The sequence below is a fragment of the Bubalus bubalis genome, chromosome 18 (assembly GCF_019923935.1).
Source record: "Bubalus bubalis isolate 160015118507 breed Murrah chromosome 18, NDDB_SH_1, whole genome shotgun sequence".
NCBI lineage: Eukaryota > Metazoa > Chordata > Mammalia > Artiodactyla > Bovidae > Bubalus > Bubalus bubalis.
The window spans coordinates 55290039-55309939 of NC_059174.1; the positions used below are offsets into that span (position 1 = coordinate 55290039).

At 53.6% G+C, this 19901-nt stretch overlaps 2 protein-coding genes across 3 annotated transcripts; one reads left to right on the forward strand and one right to left on the reverse strand.

The window, feature by feature from the left end:
* Positions 1-247: 247 nt before the first annotated feature.
* Positions 248-5355, forward strand: CD37 (CD37 molecule). Its single transcript, XM_006080118.3, has 8 exons — positions 248-418; positions 521-593; positions 1644-1768; positions 1896-1970; positions 2481-2585; positions 3292-3528; positions 3873-3956; positions 4967-5355. Exons 1-8 carry the CDS (start codon positions 350-352, stop codon positions 5042-5044), a joined length of 846 nt encoding a protein of 281 aa, XP_006080180.1. The 5' UTR covers positions 248-349; the 3' UTR covers positions 5045-5355.
* Positions 5343-19672, reverse strand: TEAD2 (TEA domain transcription factor 2). Of its 2 annotated transcripts, XM_006080119.4 has the most exons (13): positions 19595-19672; positions 17724-17961; positions 17273-17337; positions 16734-16796; positions 15617-15628; positions 15280-15387; positions 15122-15180; positions 12650-12714; positions 11456-11604; positions 8735-8908; positions 7496-7657; positions 6659-6811; positions 5343-6147 (listed from the first exon to the last, which is right to left on the reverse strand). In XM_006080119.4, exons 2-13 carry the CDS (start codon positions 17953-17955, stop codon positions 6034-6036), a joined length of 1356 nt encoding a protein of 451 aa, XP_006080181.1. In that variant the 5' UTR covers positions 17956-17961; positions 19595-19672; the 3' UTR covers positions 5343-6033. The 2 variants fall into 2 exon arrangements, with proteins under 2 accessions (XP_006080181.1, XP_006080183.1); XM_006080121.4 differs by lacking the exons at positions 15617-15628; positions 19595-19672 and having other exon boundaries at positions 17724-18766.
* Between the last annotated feature and the right edge of the window lie 229 nt (positions 19673-19901).

Genomic DNA, 19901 nt, shown 5'->3' on the forward strand with positions numbered 1-19901 from the left:
ATGCCCTATGGGTCACCCAGCCTGAGCCATGGAGATCTGGGAGGAACTGCCTGGCATGTCTTTGGTGCCCATCAATTCCAAGACCCCTCAGGTACTGGGGTGTGCATCCCAGTGGGTCAGGCAAGGGGAGATGGGGATGAAGACCCAGAAGAAAGTCACCCTGCATGTAGAGAGGCGGGGGGTGGGGCTCCAGCCCCAGCACTTCCTCTTTCTCTGAGTTCTTCCTTTCTCTTCTGTCTCAGTCTCTCCCCCTCTCTCTCTCTCTCAAGGTCTCTCTGCCTGTTCTCCCTACTGCCACCACCCCTTCTGTCCTGTCCCTCCCACCGGTGTCTCACCCCTCTAGGAGAAGATGTCAGCCCACGATGGCTGCCTCAGCCTCGTCAAGTACCTCCTCTTCGTCTTCAACCTCTTCTTCTTCGTAAGTTGCCTCTTGGCTCCGGAGCCCAGGCCCCAGCCCCTGCCGTAGCCACCCCATTTCATTTCCCTGTGTCGCCCACCAGCCATACTCTCCTCTCCCCAGGTCCTAGGCAGTCTTATCTTCTGCTTCGGCATCTGGATACTCATCGACAAAACCAGCTTCGTGTCCTTCGTGGGTAAGGGGGCTGAGGCAGTCCGGGGCTGGGTGGGGACGTTGTGGGTGGGGGTGGGGGGGTTGGAGCAGTCTTCCTGGAGCAGATATGAACAGAGCTCCCCTCCTAGGGGACTCCTGGGGTCTCCCTCATCCCAGGGAGGCCCACAGTGCCCAGCTTTCTTGTTTGATCTTAGGCTCTGCTCCACTCCTTGCTACGGCCACAACTTCTGAGCCTCAGATTCTTCCTCTGCCAAATGAGTTGTGCATACAAATAACAATAATAGTGGCCATTTCTCAGGGACTTAGGTGCCAGACAGCTCAGTGTCACACTTTAGGTGACATGTAGGTGTCATATCTTGGGCAGAGATGCTCACCAGATTCTCCCATAAGTCTTCCCTCTCTTGAGGTTCAGAGAGGGGAAGTCACTGGATGTCACACAGCAAGTAAGTAGAAAAGCAGATTAACACTAATAATCATTGTAGGAAAATAACACTGGGTAGTAGTCAAAATCCCAATAACTCATATTTAATAAATGTTTACAAGATTTATTAAATATGAGGAGGACTAGAGGACTAGTGTAGAGGAGCAGACTGAACACATGTCTCCCATGTGTTCCTCAAAACAACTCTAGGAAATAGATATCATTATTCCCTAGGTCTCAGGGAGGTTTAGGTGGCTGATCCAATGTTGCAGAACTAGTGATTAGGCTGAAACTACCGAGGGTGAGGAGGGGCTTAAGGAGGAAAGCGGGACTGAGAACAAGAGGGAAAGACAGAGACCAGGAAGAAAGAGGGACAGACATCCAGAAAGAAGGGAACAGAGACCTAAAGACAGAGAGGGCCAGAGACCAGCGAGAGAGGTGGGAAGAATTCCAGGAGACAGAGATTCAGTGTAGGACAGGGACAGAGACTCAGAGAAAAGGATGCCAGGAGCCCAGGAAGAGCACCGCCCCGCCCCGCCCTGCCCCCACCCCAGGTTACTGTTTCCCTCTTGGGAGGTGTGTGGGTGGGGAATGGGGCTGTCTGGAGCTGTGCACATGGAGCCCAATGTCACTGCCTCCCATTTCTCCCAGGCTTGTCCTTCATGCCCTTGCAGATCTGGTCCAAGGTCCTGGCCGTCTCAGGAATCCTCACCATGGGCCTTGCCCTCCTGGGCTGTGTGGGGGCCCTGAAGGAGTTCCGCTGCCTCCTGGGCCTGGTGAGTTCCCCTCCACCCTTCCACCTCTAGGATCGTTTACATCTTGTCCTTAAATAGAGCCCTGGCAGCCCCTTCATCCTGGGGAGTTCAGCCTGACCTGCCAGCTCTGTCTTCCTCCCTGCTCCAGTATTTTGGGACACTGCTGCTCCTGTTTGCCACACAGATCACCCTAGGAATCCTCATCTCCACTCAGAGAGTCCAGGTGAGCTCACCTTCTCCTCTCCTCACCCGAGCTAGTGGGTGGGGAGGGACAGAGTGGAAAGAGACAGAAGCAAAGGCAGACAGGGGCTAAGACAAAGATAAATAACAGAGAGAGATAGAGAAGACAGACAGAGACTGGTAGAGAGACACAGAGAAGGATCTAGAGACAGAGAAGGTCAGAGAAAGACTCACCAACACAAAGGAAGACAGATCCAAAGGGAAACAGAAGCGAGGAAAGAAAACACTTGGAGAAACAGCTCCAAGAAAGAGACAGAAACTTAATGAGATCGTGGGAGACAGTGGAGACACGGAAAGACAAACGGTGGAAACAGGCAGAGGGCGGTTTGGAGGGACAGAGACATAGCTAGCCATTCAGTGAAACACCGAGGCTGCCACGAAGATGCTCAGAAGCCACCAGAGGCTGGGACGGCTACGGAGTGGCTGGGGTGGGTTGGAGCAGAGGGCAGTGGGGAAGCAGGTGGGGGATTCAGCCTCACTCTCGGCCTGTCAGCTGAAGAAGAAAGTGAAGGACGTTGTGCAGAAGACCATCCAAAACTACCGCGCTCACCTGGAGGAGACGGCGGCGGAGGAGAGCTGGGACTACGTGCAGTTTCAGGTGCGTGAGGCCCCGCCCACCAGGATCCTTCCCTCTAGCTCTGGGATTCTGACTTGGCTCCGCCCTCTGCCTGGAGGAGACTTGGCCCCGACGGGATCCGAGCCCCCAGCTCTAGGACCCTAACGTAACCCTACCCACCTAAGCCACCTCCAGCCCGTGGCGACTTGGCCCAGTCCCCCAGCTCCCAACCCCTGCAGTGACTCCTCCCCCTGGTTCGACAGACTCCGCCCTCAGTCCCAAGGCCCTAGCCTGACCCCACTCCCTGCCCAGTAGTGACTCTGGTTCCCAAGGGACCAGGCCCAAGTGAGATTCCTTTTCCTGGTCACTCACATGGCCCCGCCCTCCCATCCATTATCCCCCTACTTACAGCTGGTTTGTACTGCCTACCCAATCCTCCAAAGCACGATTCTGCAGCTCTTTCCCCAGCCCCAAGACCCCCGCCCCCGTGACTCCTCTCTCCCAACCTCATGTACCCCTACTGTCCCTTGGCCCTGCTGTGATCCTACCCCAGCCCAGTTTTGTTAGCCCTCTACTCCTCAATATGACCCAGTACCCAGTCACACCCATCACCTAGTCCTCTGATCCCCCAAAGCATCTTGCATCTCTCTAGTCCTTGTTCCTGACTTTTTTTTTTTTTTGGTAGTTGCTTTACAATGTTGTGTTAACTTCTGCTGTGCCCTGTTCCTCTGACTTTTGTTCTTCTCAGCTGCGCTGCTGTGGCTGGGAATCTCCTCAGGACTGGTTCCCCATCCCCAGCATGAGAAGCAACGAGTCCGAAGGGGACCGCGTGCCCTGCTCCTGCTATAACTCATCGGCGACCAACGACTCCACAATCTTCGATAAGATCTCCTTCCCCCAGTTTAGCCGGCTCGGATCACTGGCGCGGCCCCGACACAATGTAGAAGTTTGCTCGGTCCCCGCGAACAGCTACATCTACCAACAGGTGGGGAAGATGTGGAGCGCAGGACCAGAGGGATCTGACAGGGTGGGGCTACGGGAAAGGGCTGTTTTACAACAGGGGCAGAACCCCTACAAGGGGCGAGATCTTTTGGAAGGGCGGGGCCTAAAGAAAAGGCCCAGGCGAAAGGGCAGGATCTGGAACGCTGATACCTGGGGATGGGGTCTTCAGCTTGGACGGACTGAAGCCCAGAGACTAGAGACCCCTGATAACTAGGGAATGGGGTGGTACCTGAAAGAGGGGTTAAGGCTGGACTGAGGATAGTGGACCCCGGGCTTGAGGGCAAATCCCAAAAGTAACCTACCTATAACCTGTCCCTGTATCCTCAGGGCTGCGAACGGAATCTCTCCAACTGGTTGACCAACAACCTCATCTCCATAGTGGGCATTTGTCTCGGCGTGGGTCTACTCGAGGTGATCTGGTCCCGCCCCCACTCGCGATTGGCCTGATGGCCCTGCCCCAAATTGCGCGTCCGACCAGTCTCTGGGAAAGTCGCATGCACTGATAGAAGTACAGCCAATCCAGGCCTTCCTGGGACTCCACCTGGCCTAGCCTCTGTGAGCCCTGATTGGTTGCACGGGAGCAGGCGTTCCCGCCCTTCCTCACGAGGCTCCCATTGGCCCTCCTTGATATCTGGGGATATACCTTGCTATTGGCCGCAATATCCCCCTTTCCCCGCAGGTGAGTGTAGCGGGGCTGAGCCTGCTATTACCGCGCAGCCTGTTGCACCGCGAACCCCAGCCGCAGGTGCCGGGTGCCTACAGTTCGAGCTCCGGGCGCAGCGGCGTGCTGAGCAGCAGTGGGCGTAGCGGCAGTCTGTGGGGTGGCTGGGGCATGGCTGACGCCTGCCCCAACTGGGGGGACAAGGCCCCGCTGGGCAAGCTGCCTAAGGTGCTGGGGCCCTGGTTGCTTTGGGATCAAGACGAGGAACAACTTGAGACCAGGAGTGCAGGCGCAGAGATGGAGGCCGAGATGGAATTAGAGGCAGAGACGGAGGAGGAGATAGATGAGTCTCCAGAATAAAGGACCCTGGGCTTTCTCTGGATCACACTCCTTCTCAGACTCTAGACCCTATGCTAGACGGAGCTGGGCTCCCCCTACCCCACCCTATTCGCCCTTCCTGCTTCAAACTCTATTCCCACCCCTCCCCGGCCTGCCCATAATTTTGGTGTCCCACCCAATTACCCCTAGCCCTTTTACACTAATGCCGCCACATTCTCCAAACTGCCGTCCCTGAGTCTTTCACCACCAGGCCCATGTCCTACCTACTCCCTTCTCCACACCTCCCAAGGCGAAGCCCCGCCCAACTCACGGGTCCTCGTTTTCTGCCCCTGGCCCGACCCCCTAGATTTTTTTCCCTAGGGACCCCCCGATTCTCCTGGCACCCTCTCGACCTCTCTGACCGCGTCTCCTTTCTCTGTAGCTCAGCTTCATGACGCTCTCCATATTCCTGTGCAGAAACCTGGACCACGTCTACGATCGGCTCGCTCGGTACCGCTAGGCCCCGCCCTTCCCGAAGCCCCACCCCGACCCCCTCAAGTGTCCAGGGCATTTGAGTTCCCTGTCGCCTGTAAATATTTGTTTAATCCCCAGTTGGCCCCAGCCACTGAGCCCTCATTCCCCTCGGGGACCCAGGTGTCTGCCTTTCCCGCTGCTGTCACCTTGCCCCCCGTGGGACCTGGGGTTTCCGGCCACCAGCTTCCTGCCCTGAAAGACACCTCATTTCCTTGCCTCAGCTGTCAGCCTACCACCTCCCACTAGATTTATTTTTAGCCCAAGCCCCAAATAAATCCCCTGCGTTTTGGTAAAATAGCTTTATCCTCTGTCAAAACACAAACCAACACATTTGAGGGGGGGTGGGGAGAGGAGAGGGAGGCAACACAGTCTAGCCCCACGGCACATTTAGAAGAGGGCATGAGATTAGAAAGCCTCACCCCACTGCTTGCCCAGCTGAGAAAAGTCACAACCCTAACACCCACTTATAAATATCTCGTTATATTAAAAAAAAATAATAATATATTTCCAGGGCCCACCTGACTCTGCCCCTGCACAGAAAGGGTTAACCTTCAATATTTGATATCAGGGTTCCCGGGATGGAGGTGGTAAGAACAGGGAGATTGAGAAGAGGGAGATGTGGAAAAACAGGGAGGGACGAGCCCATGTGTCACTGGGGCCCTCCAAGACATCCAGAAGAAAGAAAAGGGAGGGCACCTGTCCGAGACAGAAACCAGTGCTATCCCAGGGGTTGTCTCACTCCTGTCCTCAGTGCCTAATGCTCTGGGGTGATCTGTCCTTTCAGACACCCCTGTGAGGTTCCAAGATCAGGATCCGTCTTCCCCTCTCAGTCCTAGCCCATTCCACTCACCACCCAGCTTTTACAGTCCTAACAGGGAGCAGTCCCCTCCCCACGTAAGAAGCATGGGGAAAGCTGGAGGTCCTGCCTGGGAGGAGAGGGTATTCTGGAGGGTGAGCCACTTTTGGGGTCCCCCTTCAGTCCCTGACCAGGCGATAAATGTGGTGCTGGGCCCCCCGCTCACTGGTGGAGACTTCAAAGACGTAGGCGGTGCAGAGCAACAGTTCCTGGGTGTCTCTGTTTGTCACCACCTGTCAAGGAGGCCAGGAGAAAGGGGTTTATGCTTGGAACAGAGAGCAGGGAACACTGTGGACCCCCCAACCAAGATGTCATGGGATAAGGGGTCCCCACCATGTCATGTTCCCCCAGGTCGACGGGATGCCCCACATGCCAGGCTCTAGGTCTGAGGGTCTGCAGGGAGGGGCCTCACATCAGATGGTGTATCATGTTACAGGGTCATCACACTCCCCAGAGTTAAAGGATATCCTACCATACATAACATGTTCCATGGGCTAAGGTTAGGTTCCCTGTGAAGGGGGGTCCCCTAAGCTGAAGATCCACTGTGGGGCGTCCTTCAGGTCAGTTTTCCTTTTATGAGAATGCTGTGGAACCCCCACCATATCAGTTTCCTGGGTAAAGGGGTCCCCTAAGCGACGGGTCAAGCGTGAGGTGCCCCCGTGTCAGTTTCACAGGCTGAGGGTCAGTCGTGGGCACTCCCCTCCACATCAGGGGCCCTGCTCAGGCAGGGAACTAGTGCATCACCTGCAGGATGGTGAAGTTCTCCAGGACGCTGTTCATCATATAACGCTCGGGCAGCTGCCGCAATTTGTGCAGAAAATTCACCAGGTACTCGCACATGGGTGAGCGCAGCAGGCGGTACACGAACCTTCCGTCCTCCAGCTGGGCACGCTCCGTCTGAACCAGGGGTTGGGAAAGTAGGGAGGACAGTGACTCAGAGACACAGGGGTTCACCCCCAGAGTCCGAACCCACTGTGTGCGACTTCTCAGATGCCACACCCACTCCCCATTGCCATCTGCTCTCCATCACCCCATCCGCAGTGACCAGAGATGAAAGCCTGAACCCTCAGGTACCCAGTTCAGGATTACTGAGCTTGCAACGAAGGACCCCTCCAGCCTCTCAGAGCTGTCCTCTGAACCCTCAAAGACCTCTGAACTCATGTGATCTCCAGGTCCTCAGATACCCTCAAACCCTCCAGAGATCCCTCCATGAGCTCCCCAAAGCCTGTATGACCTCTGTACTTGAGACCCCTCAAGACCTCAGCAACCTCTAAGTGTGACCCCTAACTGCCTTGCCCTGAGGATTCTTCCATATCCACAAGAACCTTTTGAATCTTAGTGACAGTAAATCTCTGTACCACACAGTAACCTTAAACCCTCAAAGTGACCCCTATAGATAACTTTGGAACTCCAGATTAGCTCTAAGTCCATGTGTGAAAGAAGCTAGGGTACGCCCGCCCCACCATGCAGACCCTCAAAGGCCTGGAGCTGTTGTAACTCCTGGTCCATTTAGTCTGCGCCCTCCCAAGTAGCAGGTGGCTGGGTGCTTACCCACCCAGAGCGCCACCCCTCCAGCCTCACCTCCACCTTCTCCACCACCTGCTTGCCGAAGGAGCAGACCTTGGAGGAACAGGTGAGGGTCATGTGTTCCAGGCTCTCATACTGGCTGCTCACTCCATAGAAGCCACCGCTGCTGCCGCCTGCCCCCACCTCCTCACCACTCGGGCCCCAGTTCAAGTCCGCCTGGGGGATGGGGAGGTACAAGTAAGTTGGAAGGGATGGCCCTTATAAACAGTGGGAACTCTTCTCAAGTGGGACCTCTGCCCCACAGCCTGGTGGCGCCTATTGCTTTGCAATCACCCATCTGTCTTCCTTAACAAAGTCCCCACCTCTCCAGTTTCTGGAAAAAAAAACCCACCCTTCCTTCCAGCAGTTGGGTCCCCCAATGTCCCTGACCCTCTCTCCCCGGTAACTTCCCCATCAAAGAGGCCCTGGAATTCAAGTTTTTCTCCTGAAACCTCCAGCTCAGGAGGTCAGCCCCTGCCAAGAGCCTAGTTACTAAGGAGGCAGCTATTCTCTAGCAACCAGAGGCTCTCCCTCAAGGCCCTTCATGACCCTGGTTGCTAAGACAAGCGCCTACTCCCTAGCAGCAGGGCCTGGTGAGGTCTGGGGAAGCCCGACGCCTCTCTGGAAAACTCTCCCAGGCCCTTTCATCCAAGTCTCAGAGGTCACATCCCGTCATAATCCCAGTGGCCAAGTGGACAAACAGCCCAGGGATCGAACCCTCACCCCCCTGCAGTGGAAGCGCAGAGTCTCAACCACCGGACCGCCAGGGAAGTCCCAAGGCCAGACATTCTTAGGAACAGGGCCTGGTGGAACCCAGCAAAGCCTCATCCTCTCTTTAGAAAACAAACACTCCAGGATTCATTTGCTAAGGGGATGGGGCCATTCATCAGCAATGAGGCTTGGTGTGGTCAGATGGGACATAGGGAAATCTGAAATGCCACAAGCCAATCCCCAGGGCCATATCAGTCGCACGACTGGGTGTGGCAAAGTCTAGTGGAGTCTGCGGAGGATGGAGGTCCCCACACCTGCACTGGTCCCATCCATCCCACCTGCACTGGTCCCATCCATCCCACCTTGTGGGCAAAACTCCTTCCTGTTCCTTGCTGCTAAGGGAGCTGACACTGGGAGCCATGAGAACTGGTAAGGCTCAGACTGACCTGGGCAGGTCCCGAGACTGTCTCCCTTAGAGCCAGTGGCCTGAGCTGGGAGGCCACGTAATTTATGAGCCCTTTTGTTTTTGGTGGTGGAACTCACCCAGAATTTGACCAGGAAGAAGGCATGGGGGGGCCCACGATCATACAGCTCCCGCAGACCACCCTTTTTCTCAGGGAATTTGTCGTAGATCTGCCGGACGTCCACACTCTCGAGGGGGGGCGCTCCAGGGCTGGGACAGTGCTGGCTGATGTGTACAAACAGGTGCCTCTGGTACTGAGGAGGGACGGCCAGGGGTAAGGAGTGGGAGATGGGCTGGACCCCCAGTCCTCACTGCCCAAGCCCATCCCTCACTCCATCACCATCTGCCACAGCTCCTGCTAACTGTTCCACTGGGCCCAGCTCTCAGGCACTGTCCCCACTCCCTGCTGCCCTTTTACTCCCACAGTCCCTCAGGCCCCAAGCCCTGTCTTCAGTGCCCAGTTCTCTGCCCTGTCGCCTGATCTCCATCCCCACAGCCCTTTCCTCTCCCACCCTCACCCCAGCCTTCTCCTTGACCTCCCAGCCTCCTATCTCTCCTCTCCAGTTCATCACTCACATGGCTCCAGAGCTGACCAACCCTGCTCATAATCCTCCCATGGCTCCCCAGTGCCTCCCAGGACAAAGCCCACAGCCCCTCAACCTGACTCTATATTTAAAAAGTTTTCATGGATGGATGGATGGGAATCCACACAGTCCACATCAGGACTTCCTATCTGTTCCTATTTTTTTCTTTTTTTGGTTACACCAGGTCTTAGTTGCCATATGTGGGATTCTCAATCTTTGCTGTGGCATGTGGGATTTTTAGTTGTGGCATGTCGGGTCTAGTTCCCTGACCAGGGATCGAACTCGGGGCCCCCTGCTTTGGGAGCGTGGACTCTGAACTAGTGGACCACCAGAGAAGTCCCTCTGCTTCTATTCTTATCACTTCTGTTCATACCCTGAAAATATTCCCCTTCTTCTTTTCCAGAACTAATCCCCCCTCTGATCCTCCCAGGCTCAAGTCCATCCAAATCTGCCTTTTCCTGGAAGCCTCCCTGGATCACAATCAGATGGCATCTCTCTACCCTCCCTTTCCCATGGTTCCCCATAACCCTCTAGACAAAGCCTGGGTCCCTCACTCAGCTTGGCAATGCCAGCTTCTCCAGAACCAGCTCCCACCATATTCAATTATTTGTTTTCCTGAAAACTTCATGCTGTTTCTATCTCTGTGTCTGAAGCATCCAGTTCTGCACATGGCAAAATCCTATGTAACCCTCAAAACTCAACTCAAATGTTGTCATCTCAGGGATGTCTTCACTAACTCCCCAGATATGATTCTTCTGTACACTCAGAAACACATGAGCTTCCCCGATCCCAGCACATACATGACATCTATCAAAACTGCAGGCACTATTCTGGGTCCCAGAGCTACAAGGCAAAGTCTCTGACCTCAGGGAGCTACTGGCAGAAACAGGAAAATTTTTACATCTTTCCATAGATGATAGAACCTTCAGAGAGTGATGTATGCTATGAAAAACTAAAGCACAGGGATGAGGGGAAGAATGATGGTAGCTGGCATTTCCATAAAGTGGCTTGGGAAAGCCCATCTGAGAAGATAATCAAGCAAAGCAATGAATGGGTGGAAGGAGAGAATGGAGATATCTGGGAAAAGCACATCCAGGTGCAAAGGCTCTGAACCAGAAGCGGGTCTGGCATGTTTCCAAACGGGCGTGGAGGTCAGTATGGCCAGACCAGAGTAAACAAAGTTGAGAGGACAGGAAGTAAGGTCAGAACAGGAACAAGGGCCAGACCACCCAGAGCCTTGTCGGCAACTGAAGGATGCTAGCTTTTGCTCCAAATGAGATGGGAGGGTTTTAACCTGATCTGACGGGTTTTACCAGGACCACGATATACAGAAACTGGTGTTTAGATCTCTGTGGAAGATACTGCTGTGTTCACAAACTCCATTTCCTTTTCCCACCACTAAACTACACTTCCCAGGCTCCTTTGCAGTTAGATGTGACCATGTGAGTAAGTTCTGGCCAATGGGATGTGAGCAGACCTGATACTCTCCACATCCGACCCAGACTCATAAAACTTGCATAGTTCTTGACTCTCTGCCTTCCACCATCTGCCAGCCAGATGCAGAGCATCCAGCAGCATCTTCTAGAGTCCTAGAAAATGGCAGAGCCACAAAATGGAAGAAGCCTGGATTTCCCAAATCATTCTGTGGAAGGCTCCTAACGACCAGCCATATTGAAATGTTAATGAGTGAGAAACTTCTATGATGATCAACCCCTGCAGGTTGGGAGTTATTACTTCTAACAGTCAGTCCACTTGGGCTGTTATTGGCACCTGTCTTCATCCTAAGCCAGGAAAGCTCGCACCTAGAAAGATTTTCTTCCCCAGGTTCCCAGTATCCACCACAAAGCCTAGTGCACAGTTGGCATTCAAAAATGTTTACTTAATGAATGAGTGATGTCCTGAGGGATTTCTCTGCTTTCCCAACCCATGACCCCATGACCTTCTAGTTCCTTTATTCTAGTAGTTCTCAAAGTGTGGTCCCTGGACCAGCAGCACCAACATCACCTGGTAGCTTGTTAGAAATGCAAATTCTCAGATCCTACACCAGATCAACTGAATCAGAAATTTTAGGAGTGGACCTAGCAAACTATATTTTAACAAGCTCTCCATGTTATTCTGATGCATGGTAAAATTGGAGAACCACTGCTTTATGCTTGCCCTTGCTAGAACCGTCTTCATTCCAAAACCCTCCCGTGACTATGCCAAAATTGTACTCACAGAGTCAGTTGCATCCGGTGGTTCCACAAAGGCCGAGAACTCCACCAGCTGCAACCGAGCAGTGCCCAGAGCCCGAGCCTGCCAGGCTGGGGGTGATGGGGCAGGTGGGGGCAAAGCGGGAGGTGAGAGGGCTTGGGGGGGCTCGTACCCTAGAGAGAGAGAAGAACAAACAGTAAAAATTGCTAATGTTGATTGACTCTGTCAAGCACTGTTCTCTCTTGCCTGCCTCCTCTTAGAAGCTGAAAAAGCTAAATACTCACTTTCCCAGCCTCCCTTGCAGCTAGAGGTGGCCATGTGACACAGTCCTAACCAATGAGACGTTATGGAAAATCTGCTGGGGGGCTTCTGGGAAGGAGTTTCTTCCTGAATGAAAAAGATAGAACTTTGGAAGGAGAGAGCATTTGGCTCTGGCCAAGTCCTGCTTGGGATGTGATGCCTGGAGTCACAACAGCCATCTTGGGATAAGACAGAGGCCACTAGAGAGATGCCAGTCCTGGTATTGCTGAGCTGCTAAACCAGCACAGGAGCAGTCCACCTCCAGACTTTTTGTTACATGGAATCATAAAGCCTTTACTATTTAAGGCACTATTAATTTGGATATTCTGTAACTGGAGCCAAAAGCATTCCCACTTGATGAATCTGTGAAACCTGAGAGTTCTTTCACCTATGTGAGTTCTTAGGACCACCCAGCATGGACTTCTGGAAATCATCTTTGCTACCAGATGGACAGAGCCTGCCAGAGAATGAAGCCGCCTTAGAGGAAAAGCAGCACCAAGCAACTCCTGTTGCTACCATTTGAGCTCCTGTATCCAGCCATGCCTGAAGCCCTAACTCCTGAAATCGCAGTTACCTGAACCAATAGAATCTCTCCTTTTTGTTTTTTACTTTTTTGGGTCATCTAGCTTGATTTGGATTTTTATCACTTGCAGCTGAAAGAATCTTGATTAATGTATCAATGTCCCTGATATCCTTCAGGTTAGCAAGTGATCAAACATAAACCCAGTAGATCTGGCTACAGAAGCAAGGATCTCAACCACTACAAATTCTGGGACATCTTTCCACACTCCCACAGGCCCTGCCTCAGAGCTAGATCTCAATAAAACAGTATCCCCTAATTCATGGAAGGTAGAAAGAAAGGCAGCTGGAGCTGAGAAGAGAGGGGAAAACAAGGCAGGGCGGAGAAAAGGCTCTTACCTGGGAGGTCAGTAGATGGAGGAGTCAGTGACAAGGAGAACGGTGTCTGCGAGAAGGGCTTCACACTGAAGGAGAAAGGAAGCTGGGGGTCAGCAAGAAGGAAAGATGCTAATCATACCAGCTAACAATTACTGAGGGGCCATGGCAAGCCAGACCCTGTGCAAGCACATTATGGGCACCATTTCCTTGAAGACTCACAGCCTATCAAGGTAGGTGTGATGATTGCTCTTCTCATTTTGTATAGGAGGAAAGAGACAAACAGGGGTCAACTGACCTGCCCAAAGTCACACAGCTGGTATGGCGGAACCTGGGTTCAAACCCAGATCAGCCCCAACCACAAAGCCTGTGATCTTAAGGGGCCCCCAACTTTTCTGGCACCAGGGGCCGGTTTCATGGAAGCCAGTTCTTCTCCAGACCAGAGGTGGGAGGGAGGGGAACAGTTTCTGGATGATTCAAGTACATTACATTTATTGTGTGCTTTATTTTTATTATTATTACATCAGCTCCACCTCAGATCATTAGGCATTAGATCCTGGAACCTGGGGACCCCTGGTCTCGAGGATATTCTGGTACTTCTCACAAAATGGCAGAAAGAGAACACAAATGGGGTCTCAAGAGGTGGGAAGAAACCAAAACGTAGGAAACTTGGAGAAAGGAGGCTGAAGGGTCAGGAAGGTGGGGAGAAAAAGTCCAGCGGGACATCAGGCCAAAGTTCAGGGTAAGGGAGCAGTACAATAGAATCTAAAACAGTGCTGTCCATCTCACAATAGCCAAACATGGAAGCAACCTGTGTGTCCATCAACAGATGAACGGGTAAAGAAAATGCGGTAAATATATACAGTGGAATACTACTCAGTCATAAAAAAGAATGAAATAATGCCATTTGCAGCCACATGGATAGACCTCGAGATGATCAGACTAAGTGAAGTAAGTCAGACAGAGAAAGACAAATACTATATTATATCACTTACATGTGGAATCTAAAATATGACTCAAAGGAACTTATCTACAAAACAGAAGCAGTCACAGACCCAGGGAACAGATTAGCAGATACAAACTATTATATACAGGATGGATAAACAACCAGGTCCTACTACATAGCACAGGGAACTATTTTCAATATCCTCTGATAGACCATAATGGCAAAGAATGTGCAAAAGAATGTATATATATGTGTAGCTGATAACTTTGCTATGTACCCAAAACTAACATTGTAAATCAACTATACTTCAATTAAAAAAAAAATTTTTAATAGACATTCTGAAAAACATAATACTCAGAGAAGAAAACTAGCATATGGATCACACTTCAATTTTGTGTTTACATAGGTGATGATTTAATTAACATTCATTGTCCCGCATTTGACTATCAACTCCATAAAGATGGGATCCCAGTACCCAGGGCAATGCGTACTGAACCACCTCTCCTTCCAGCTCAACCTCCTCCCCTGCAAACCTGTGGTTCCTTTGGCCCCCAGAGACTTGTTCAGACAGTTATCTGTGCCCACATACAGCAGCAGCTCCCAATGAACTTTCTTCTCTCCCAGCCTGGATCCCACAGCCTGTCTTTCTCTGGTAACACTCGCCATGCTCCTGCCTCACCATCCTGAGGCCACACTGCTCCACCAATGCCCACCTAGCCTGGATCCACTGCCACCTCTCTGGGCTGAAGAATCCATGAACCTCTGCGGCCCATTTCTAGTCTTCTAGACCGAAGGACAGGGAAGTCTGGCGTGCTGCAGTCCATAGGGTTGCAAAGTGTTGGACATGACTAAGCAACTGAACAACAAACAACAGGACTAGAAGCATATCCTGTCACCCTCAGGGCTCTCAGAGATGAAAAGGGGCCCATTTCCTTCCTTCTGACCCTGAGAGAAGATAAGGATCCCTGCTCTACCCTCAGGCCCAAGAACCACCTTTATGGGATGACAATGAGCCTTCCCATGAGCCTCTGGGGCCCCACTCATTCCTCTGGACCTACAGAGTTTCCCAACACTTTGGATCTACAACTGCCTTTCCCATGAGCCTCTGGGACTCAGACAATCTCTCTGGGAGGCCATTACCCCCATGGACATCCTACAGGACTCTCACATTCATCAAATCCCACTCTGAGCTCATTTCCGCCCCAAACCCACTCCTCCCCGAGGCTGCACATCTCTGGATGGTCCCACCTACCCCAGTCACCAGCCAGACCCCAAGTACTGCCCTTGCCTCCTCCCTCCTTACCCCAGCAGACCCCAGCCTCATTTCTCCTCCTCCTGTCTCTCTGTCCCCACTCAGACCAGCTCCTCTTCTCCAGACCACTGCCCCAACCTCCTCCCTGGGATCCAAATCCAGACAGCCTGACTCCAGAGGCTACCTTCACAAGGGAGTTAGGAGCTGGAAGGTGGAGCAAGAAGGTCTGGGTAGGGAGGAGGGAGGGGGTTGTAGGGGGATGGGGAGCAGGTGCTGAGCTGGAATAGAAAGAACTTACTCAGGAACATTCCACGGGGGCCCAGAACTCCCCGACCAAAACTGGAAAAGCTCCGGGGTCTGAAGAAGAGACAAAGAAGCGTGGCGTCAATCAATTTCCTGTTGCAACTGCAACCCCATCCCTCCAGCCCTGAACCCCACAATTCCCGCCCAGGCCACCTGAGGACCGGCGGGACCCAGTTTGGCCTGCAGGGAAGGTGCTGAGATGAGCTGGGCAGAGGACATGGTGGCCATTGTCTGGAAAGCCTTGTCCTTGGAAACCTGGTCCTGGAGGAGAAGTTGGAGGTCCATGTTAATGGGGAGTCCCAGTGGATACAGGAAGGGTGGGACAAGGACAAGGCAGGGCAAACCTGGGGAGATGCAGAGTTGGGGAGTCAAGACAAAGCATTGGGGCGGGTTCAGGTCCCTCTCACTACAGCCCCCTGCCCCTCCTGGCCTCCTCAGGAATGTTTGTCTGGGTAAGGGAGCGAGTGGGAGGATGGGCAGGGGGACTTACCACATTCAGGGCCTGCCCATGGAGGGGGGAGGGTGCCAAAGAAGGAAAGAAAACATAACTTAGGAAATGAGGCCTGGACTCCTCCCATCCAGCCCCTCAACACACACCTTCCTGCCCTCCCAGCCCCTACAGCCCAGCCACCCTGAGCTGAGCAAAGGGAAGAAGGGGGAGCAAGGGATGAGTATGGAACAAGAAATAGAGAAGGCCAAACCTAGAGGGGGAAAGGGGCTCCCCCATCCAGAATATAAGACAACAATGAGGGTTCCTAGGTTTCAGAAATAGCCGGAAGTGAAGGCTTCTGAATATGCAGACCACAGGAAATGAGACTATTAGACCCGGAGGGAAGAGACGCTGAAGGTTTCCCAGCCCAGACAGGGCAGAGGAGGAACAGCAAGCCCCAGAAAAGACCAAAGACTGGAAGTGAAGGTTTTCAGACTTAGTAAAGGGAAGGGGACCTTCTGGATACAAAAGACCAGGAATCGGTGGTCCCCAAGTCCTAGGGAAGAGCAAGAAAAGACCTCAACTCGGAAGAGAAGAAAAATGAGGATCTCAGGCCAAGAGGGAACAGGAAATCCAGAGGATGCAAAAAAAAAAAAATAAATAAAGGGATATGAACATCTCCAAAAGGAAATGAAGATTTCTGGGCACAGAAAGTGCAGGCGGGCCACATGGGAAGATGAACCAGGAGACGAAGAGGAGATCTTCACAGCACAAGAGGGAAAAGAGCAATGACACCAGGGAGAGAAGAGGGAGGGGAGGGGAAGGAAGACAGGAGCAGTCAGAGGAGAAGCCCAACACCCCATCCTTCTGGCCTGTCCTAAGCTAAATCTCAGTCCCACTCTATGACATTTTTCTACCCAGGGTCTCTGTTCACCCCCTGGCTGGGCCACGAACCCCCCACCTTGGGTCTCTGCTCTCCTGCCCTGTATGCCTCTCTGGGTGACTCTGTCCCCCTCTCCAGGTCTCTGCCCCCACACCCTGGGTCTCCGCTCTTTCTCTGGATCTCTACTGCCCTCTCTCTCTCTGGGTCTCTGTCCCCCTTCTCTGGTGCCTGTCCTCCTCTCTCACAGTGCCTGCTTCCCTCTCAAGGTGTCTGTCACAGTTCCTTGACCTCTACCTTGAGCTTGGACTGGATTTCCCTCGATTTCCTTCGGGCCAAAACCTGGATGTGACTAGAGACCTGAAGGGAGAGACAAAGAAGCAGATTCAGGCCACAGCCACTCTCGCCTTGCATCCCCTACCCCTTCCCTCCCTCCCCCCATCCAGGTGCCCCCACGAAGCTGGTGAACACGAAAGATGACAAATACACAGAATGGCCACGTCATCTCGGCGCTTCGGAACAGATGTGTCCATAAAGACCTTTCTCTTCTCACAAACACTACTAATCATCCCTGGATTCAGTAAATCCAGGTCTTATTTCCCTTTCACACCTTGTTCTCTTTGGCCCTCTGTTCGGTCTTACCCTCTGGTTCCCATGCAACCGCTAAGAGAACTATATACCAAAACAGGCGCAGTTAGCGCACACTAACCAAGGTGCCAAGAGGAGAGACAAAAGCACATGAACAAGCCCCTCCTCTAACCTGAATCTGCCAGTAGGATGAGAGCCTAAGAAGACAAGCCCACCCCAGACAGAAGCCCACCAGACAGTCCTGAAACCTGTTTGCGAGTTCGGGTCTTTCCCGTCCTCAGCTTGATGTAGCGGGCAATCAGTTCATTCCGACCTGAAAAGTCAAAGATGGAAGAGAGTTAGACCTTCAGCAGAACTTCCCAACAGAGAATACACCAGGGAAGGAGAGAGACGCAACACATCCTCAGCAAGCCGCGGGCTACACAGGAGAGGAGTTATGACTGCAGGCTTTGGAGCCAGGCAGCCTGGGTTCAGATCCCAGTTCTGACACACACTGGCTCTGTGTGGCCTCAGGCAAATCACTTAGCCTTGCTGGGCTTTGGGTTCCTCATCTGTGCAAACGGTGATGCTAACTCCTACCTGAGTTATCGTGAGCACACGATGTGCTTTTATGTGAACAGTGATTAGAGCTTCCGCCAATGTTCCTTAATATTTTTACTAACCGGTGGGGGCTAAGGCAAAAACGAGGGCTGGACTCACCATACATCTTGCCTTCATCAGACAGGATGATTTTCCGCCGGCCACAGGGCGGGTAGATGGCCAGGGCCTCCTGGAAGCTCTGCTCGATGTCTGGACTCCAGACACCTTCTGCATCTGGGCCCCCGTCGCCCCCCGCCCCCTCACTGCCGCCGGTGCCCTCCTCGCTTCCTTCCTCACTTCCTGTCCAGCCGCTGCCATCGTCCAGAGGGGCCCCAGCGCGGGGTTCCCCCATCTGGGCCTGGAGGAACACAGAGTTCAGCAAGGTTCCCCGGATCCACCCAAAGAGACCTCAGAACAGAGGTCCAGATCACTGGGTCTGAGGGGAGAGGCTGGGGGCACCTGGACTCCCGGATCTGAGGGAGGAGGGGGCTGGAGGCTGAACTCCTGGATCTGAGGGAAGCAGGAGAGTGGGAGCCTGGATTCCTGGGTCCTGGAGAAAAAGGGGCTGGATTTCTGGGGAAGTTTAGGGTGAGAGGGTTCTCCTCTGTGTTCTCAGTGGAGCCTGGATTGTGATGAAGTCTTGAAGACCCCAGAACAATGCCTAGGGTCCAGGAGGGCTGAAACTTTGGCTGTGGATTACTGGTTTAAAGAAGATAGGCGTCAGAGCCTAGCTGCAGGGAAGGGGGACGTGGGTGAGATCTTCTCAGTCCCATGCCAAGAACAGGTGCCAGGGTGTGAGCAGCAGCTGCTAGAAAAGGAGGGGCACAGGCCCCAGGAAGGCTGAGGGCAGATCCAGACACAGAGACTCAGAGAGGACAGAGATCCAGAGAGAGGAAACACAGACCTAATGTCGGGGGACAGAGACCCAGAGGGAGGGGGACCAGAGATCCAGAGACAGGGGGACAGAGACCTAGAGAGAGAAGGACAGAGACTCAGGGCAGAAACTCAAGCCAAGACCAGGAAAGACCCACAGAACCACAGACTGGGGGGCAGGGGCGCCCTGCCATCAGGAGAGCCAGAACAAAGGGCCCAGGCGTCCCCTCCCCCAGTTTCCCACAACCCCTATCAGGGGAGGGACTGGCCAGCGAGGGCGCCTCCCCTCTGGCCCCCAGCCCCGCCCCTTCCCTCCCCTCCCCCCGTCCCTGCGCCGTGGGCTCTGATCCAACTCAAGTTCCCAGTGACTTTCCGGAGGCCGGGAACAGGGGGAAACTTTTTCCAATACAGTTAGATCCCGCCTCCCTGGCTGCTCCACGTCTTCCACGGCTTTCCCAGGACCCCAGAGTCAGGACTCCCATCCCCCTCCTCCCTCGGACCCCGGAGCCCCGGTCCAGACAGACAAAGACCCCAGGCCGAGCCCAGTGGCGCTGCGGCGTTCAGGACCCCCGTAGGCCAAAATCCCAGCCCAGCTCTCCCCCATGTGGCCAGACAAAGGGACGGAGGAGCCGAGTCAGAAAGGTTCCCCTTAATTTCCCGCCCCAGGTCCCAAACCTCCAGAGAGACAAGATGAAGATCCAGAAAGTCCCGGAGCCCGCTTTCGGCCACCCAGGAGGCCTCCTTTCTCCACGAGGAGGACCAGGCGTCCATAAATGACACGCACAAATCAATTCGGTCAGAAACAAGCATGGGGCCCTTTCTCACTTGAAACCGACACCTCCACAGACACTCACACCCCTCAGCGTCCCCAGCCCTTACTCCCAGGCGCACACTCCCAAACTCAGACACATCAACAGACACCCCAACTCTGGCGAAAGTTGCAACTCCACACTTAGACTCGGTCAAGAGCGCAAATTCCGGCCCCCCGGCATAAAGAGGGCGGCAAGCAATTCAGAGACCGTCCCACGAACACCTCAACTCATAAGGTGTAACTTCCCACTCGAACTCACACACCCCAAAGCACGATCCCCGACTCCCGCCGGCGCCTTCCTACCTACCTCCCGGCCTGGGGCTGGGGAGCCGCGGGCGGGCGGGGCTGCGAGGGAGAAAGTTGCCCGGGAGCTTTGTTTGGGAAAAGTGGGAGGGACCGGGCGGGGGGGGGGGGGGGCGGGTCCCGGCGCCGGACAGCGGGAAGGGGGATCCTACGGTGACAGTTTCGGGGAGGATTTTTGCTTTGGCCAAAGAGAGGTGAAGTCTAGCTGGGGCCTGTGAGAATTCCGAGATTCTGATGCTTGGATCCCAGAGAGAGGAGGGGAATGGAGAGTCTGGACACCTGGGTCTGAGGGAGAATTGATTGGGGCCCGG

What these genes read in the sequence shown, in the direction of transcription:
- TEAD2 (XM_006080119.4), bottom strand. Translation starts at nt 17,955, where the DNA reads ATGGGGGAACCCCGCGCTGGGGCCCCTCTGGACGATGGCAGCGGCTGG. An exon ending in AGACCCGAACTCGCAAACAG is followed by an intron (nt 16,797 to 17,272) that starts GTTTCAGGACTG and finishes CTCTCCCTTCAG; the next exon opens with GTCTCTAGTCACATCCAGGT. An exon ending in AGGTGGTGGAGAAGGTGGAG is followed by an intron (nt 6,812 to 7,495) that starts GTGAGGCTGGAG and finishes CCCCTGGTTCAG; the next exon opens with ACGGAGCGTGCCCAGCTGGA.
- CD37 (XM_006080118.3), top strand. Translation starts at nt 350, where the DNA reads ATGTCAGCCCACGATGGCTGCCTCAGCCTCGTCAAGTACCTCCTCTTC. An exon ending in TCTTCAACCTCTTCTTCTTC is followed by an intron (nt 419 to 520) that starts GTAAGTTGCCTC and finishes TCCTCTCCCCAG; the next exon opens with GTCCTAGGCAGTCTTATCTT. An exon ending in ACAGCTACATCTACCAACAG is followed by an intron (nt 3,529 to 3,872) that starts GTGGGGAAGATG and finishes CTGTATCCTCAG; the next exon opens with GGCTGCGAACGGAATCTCTC.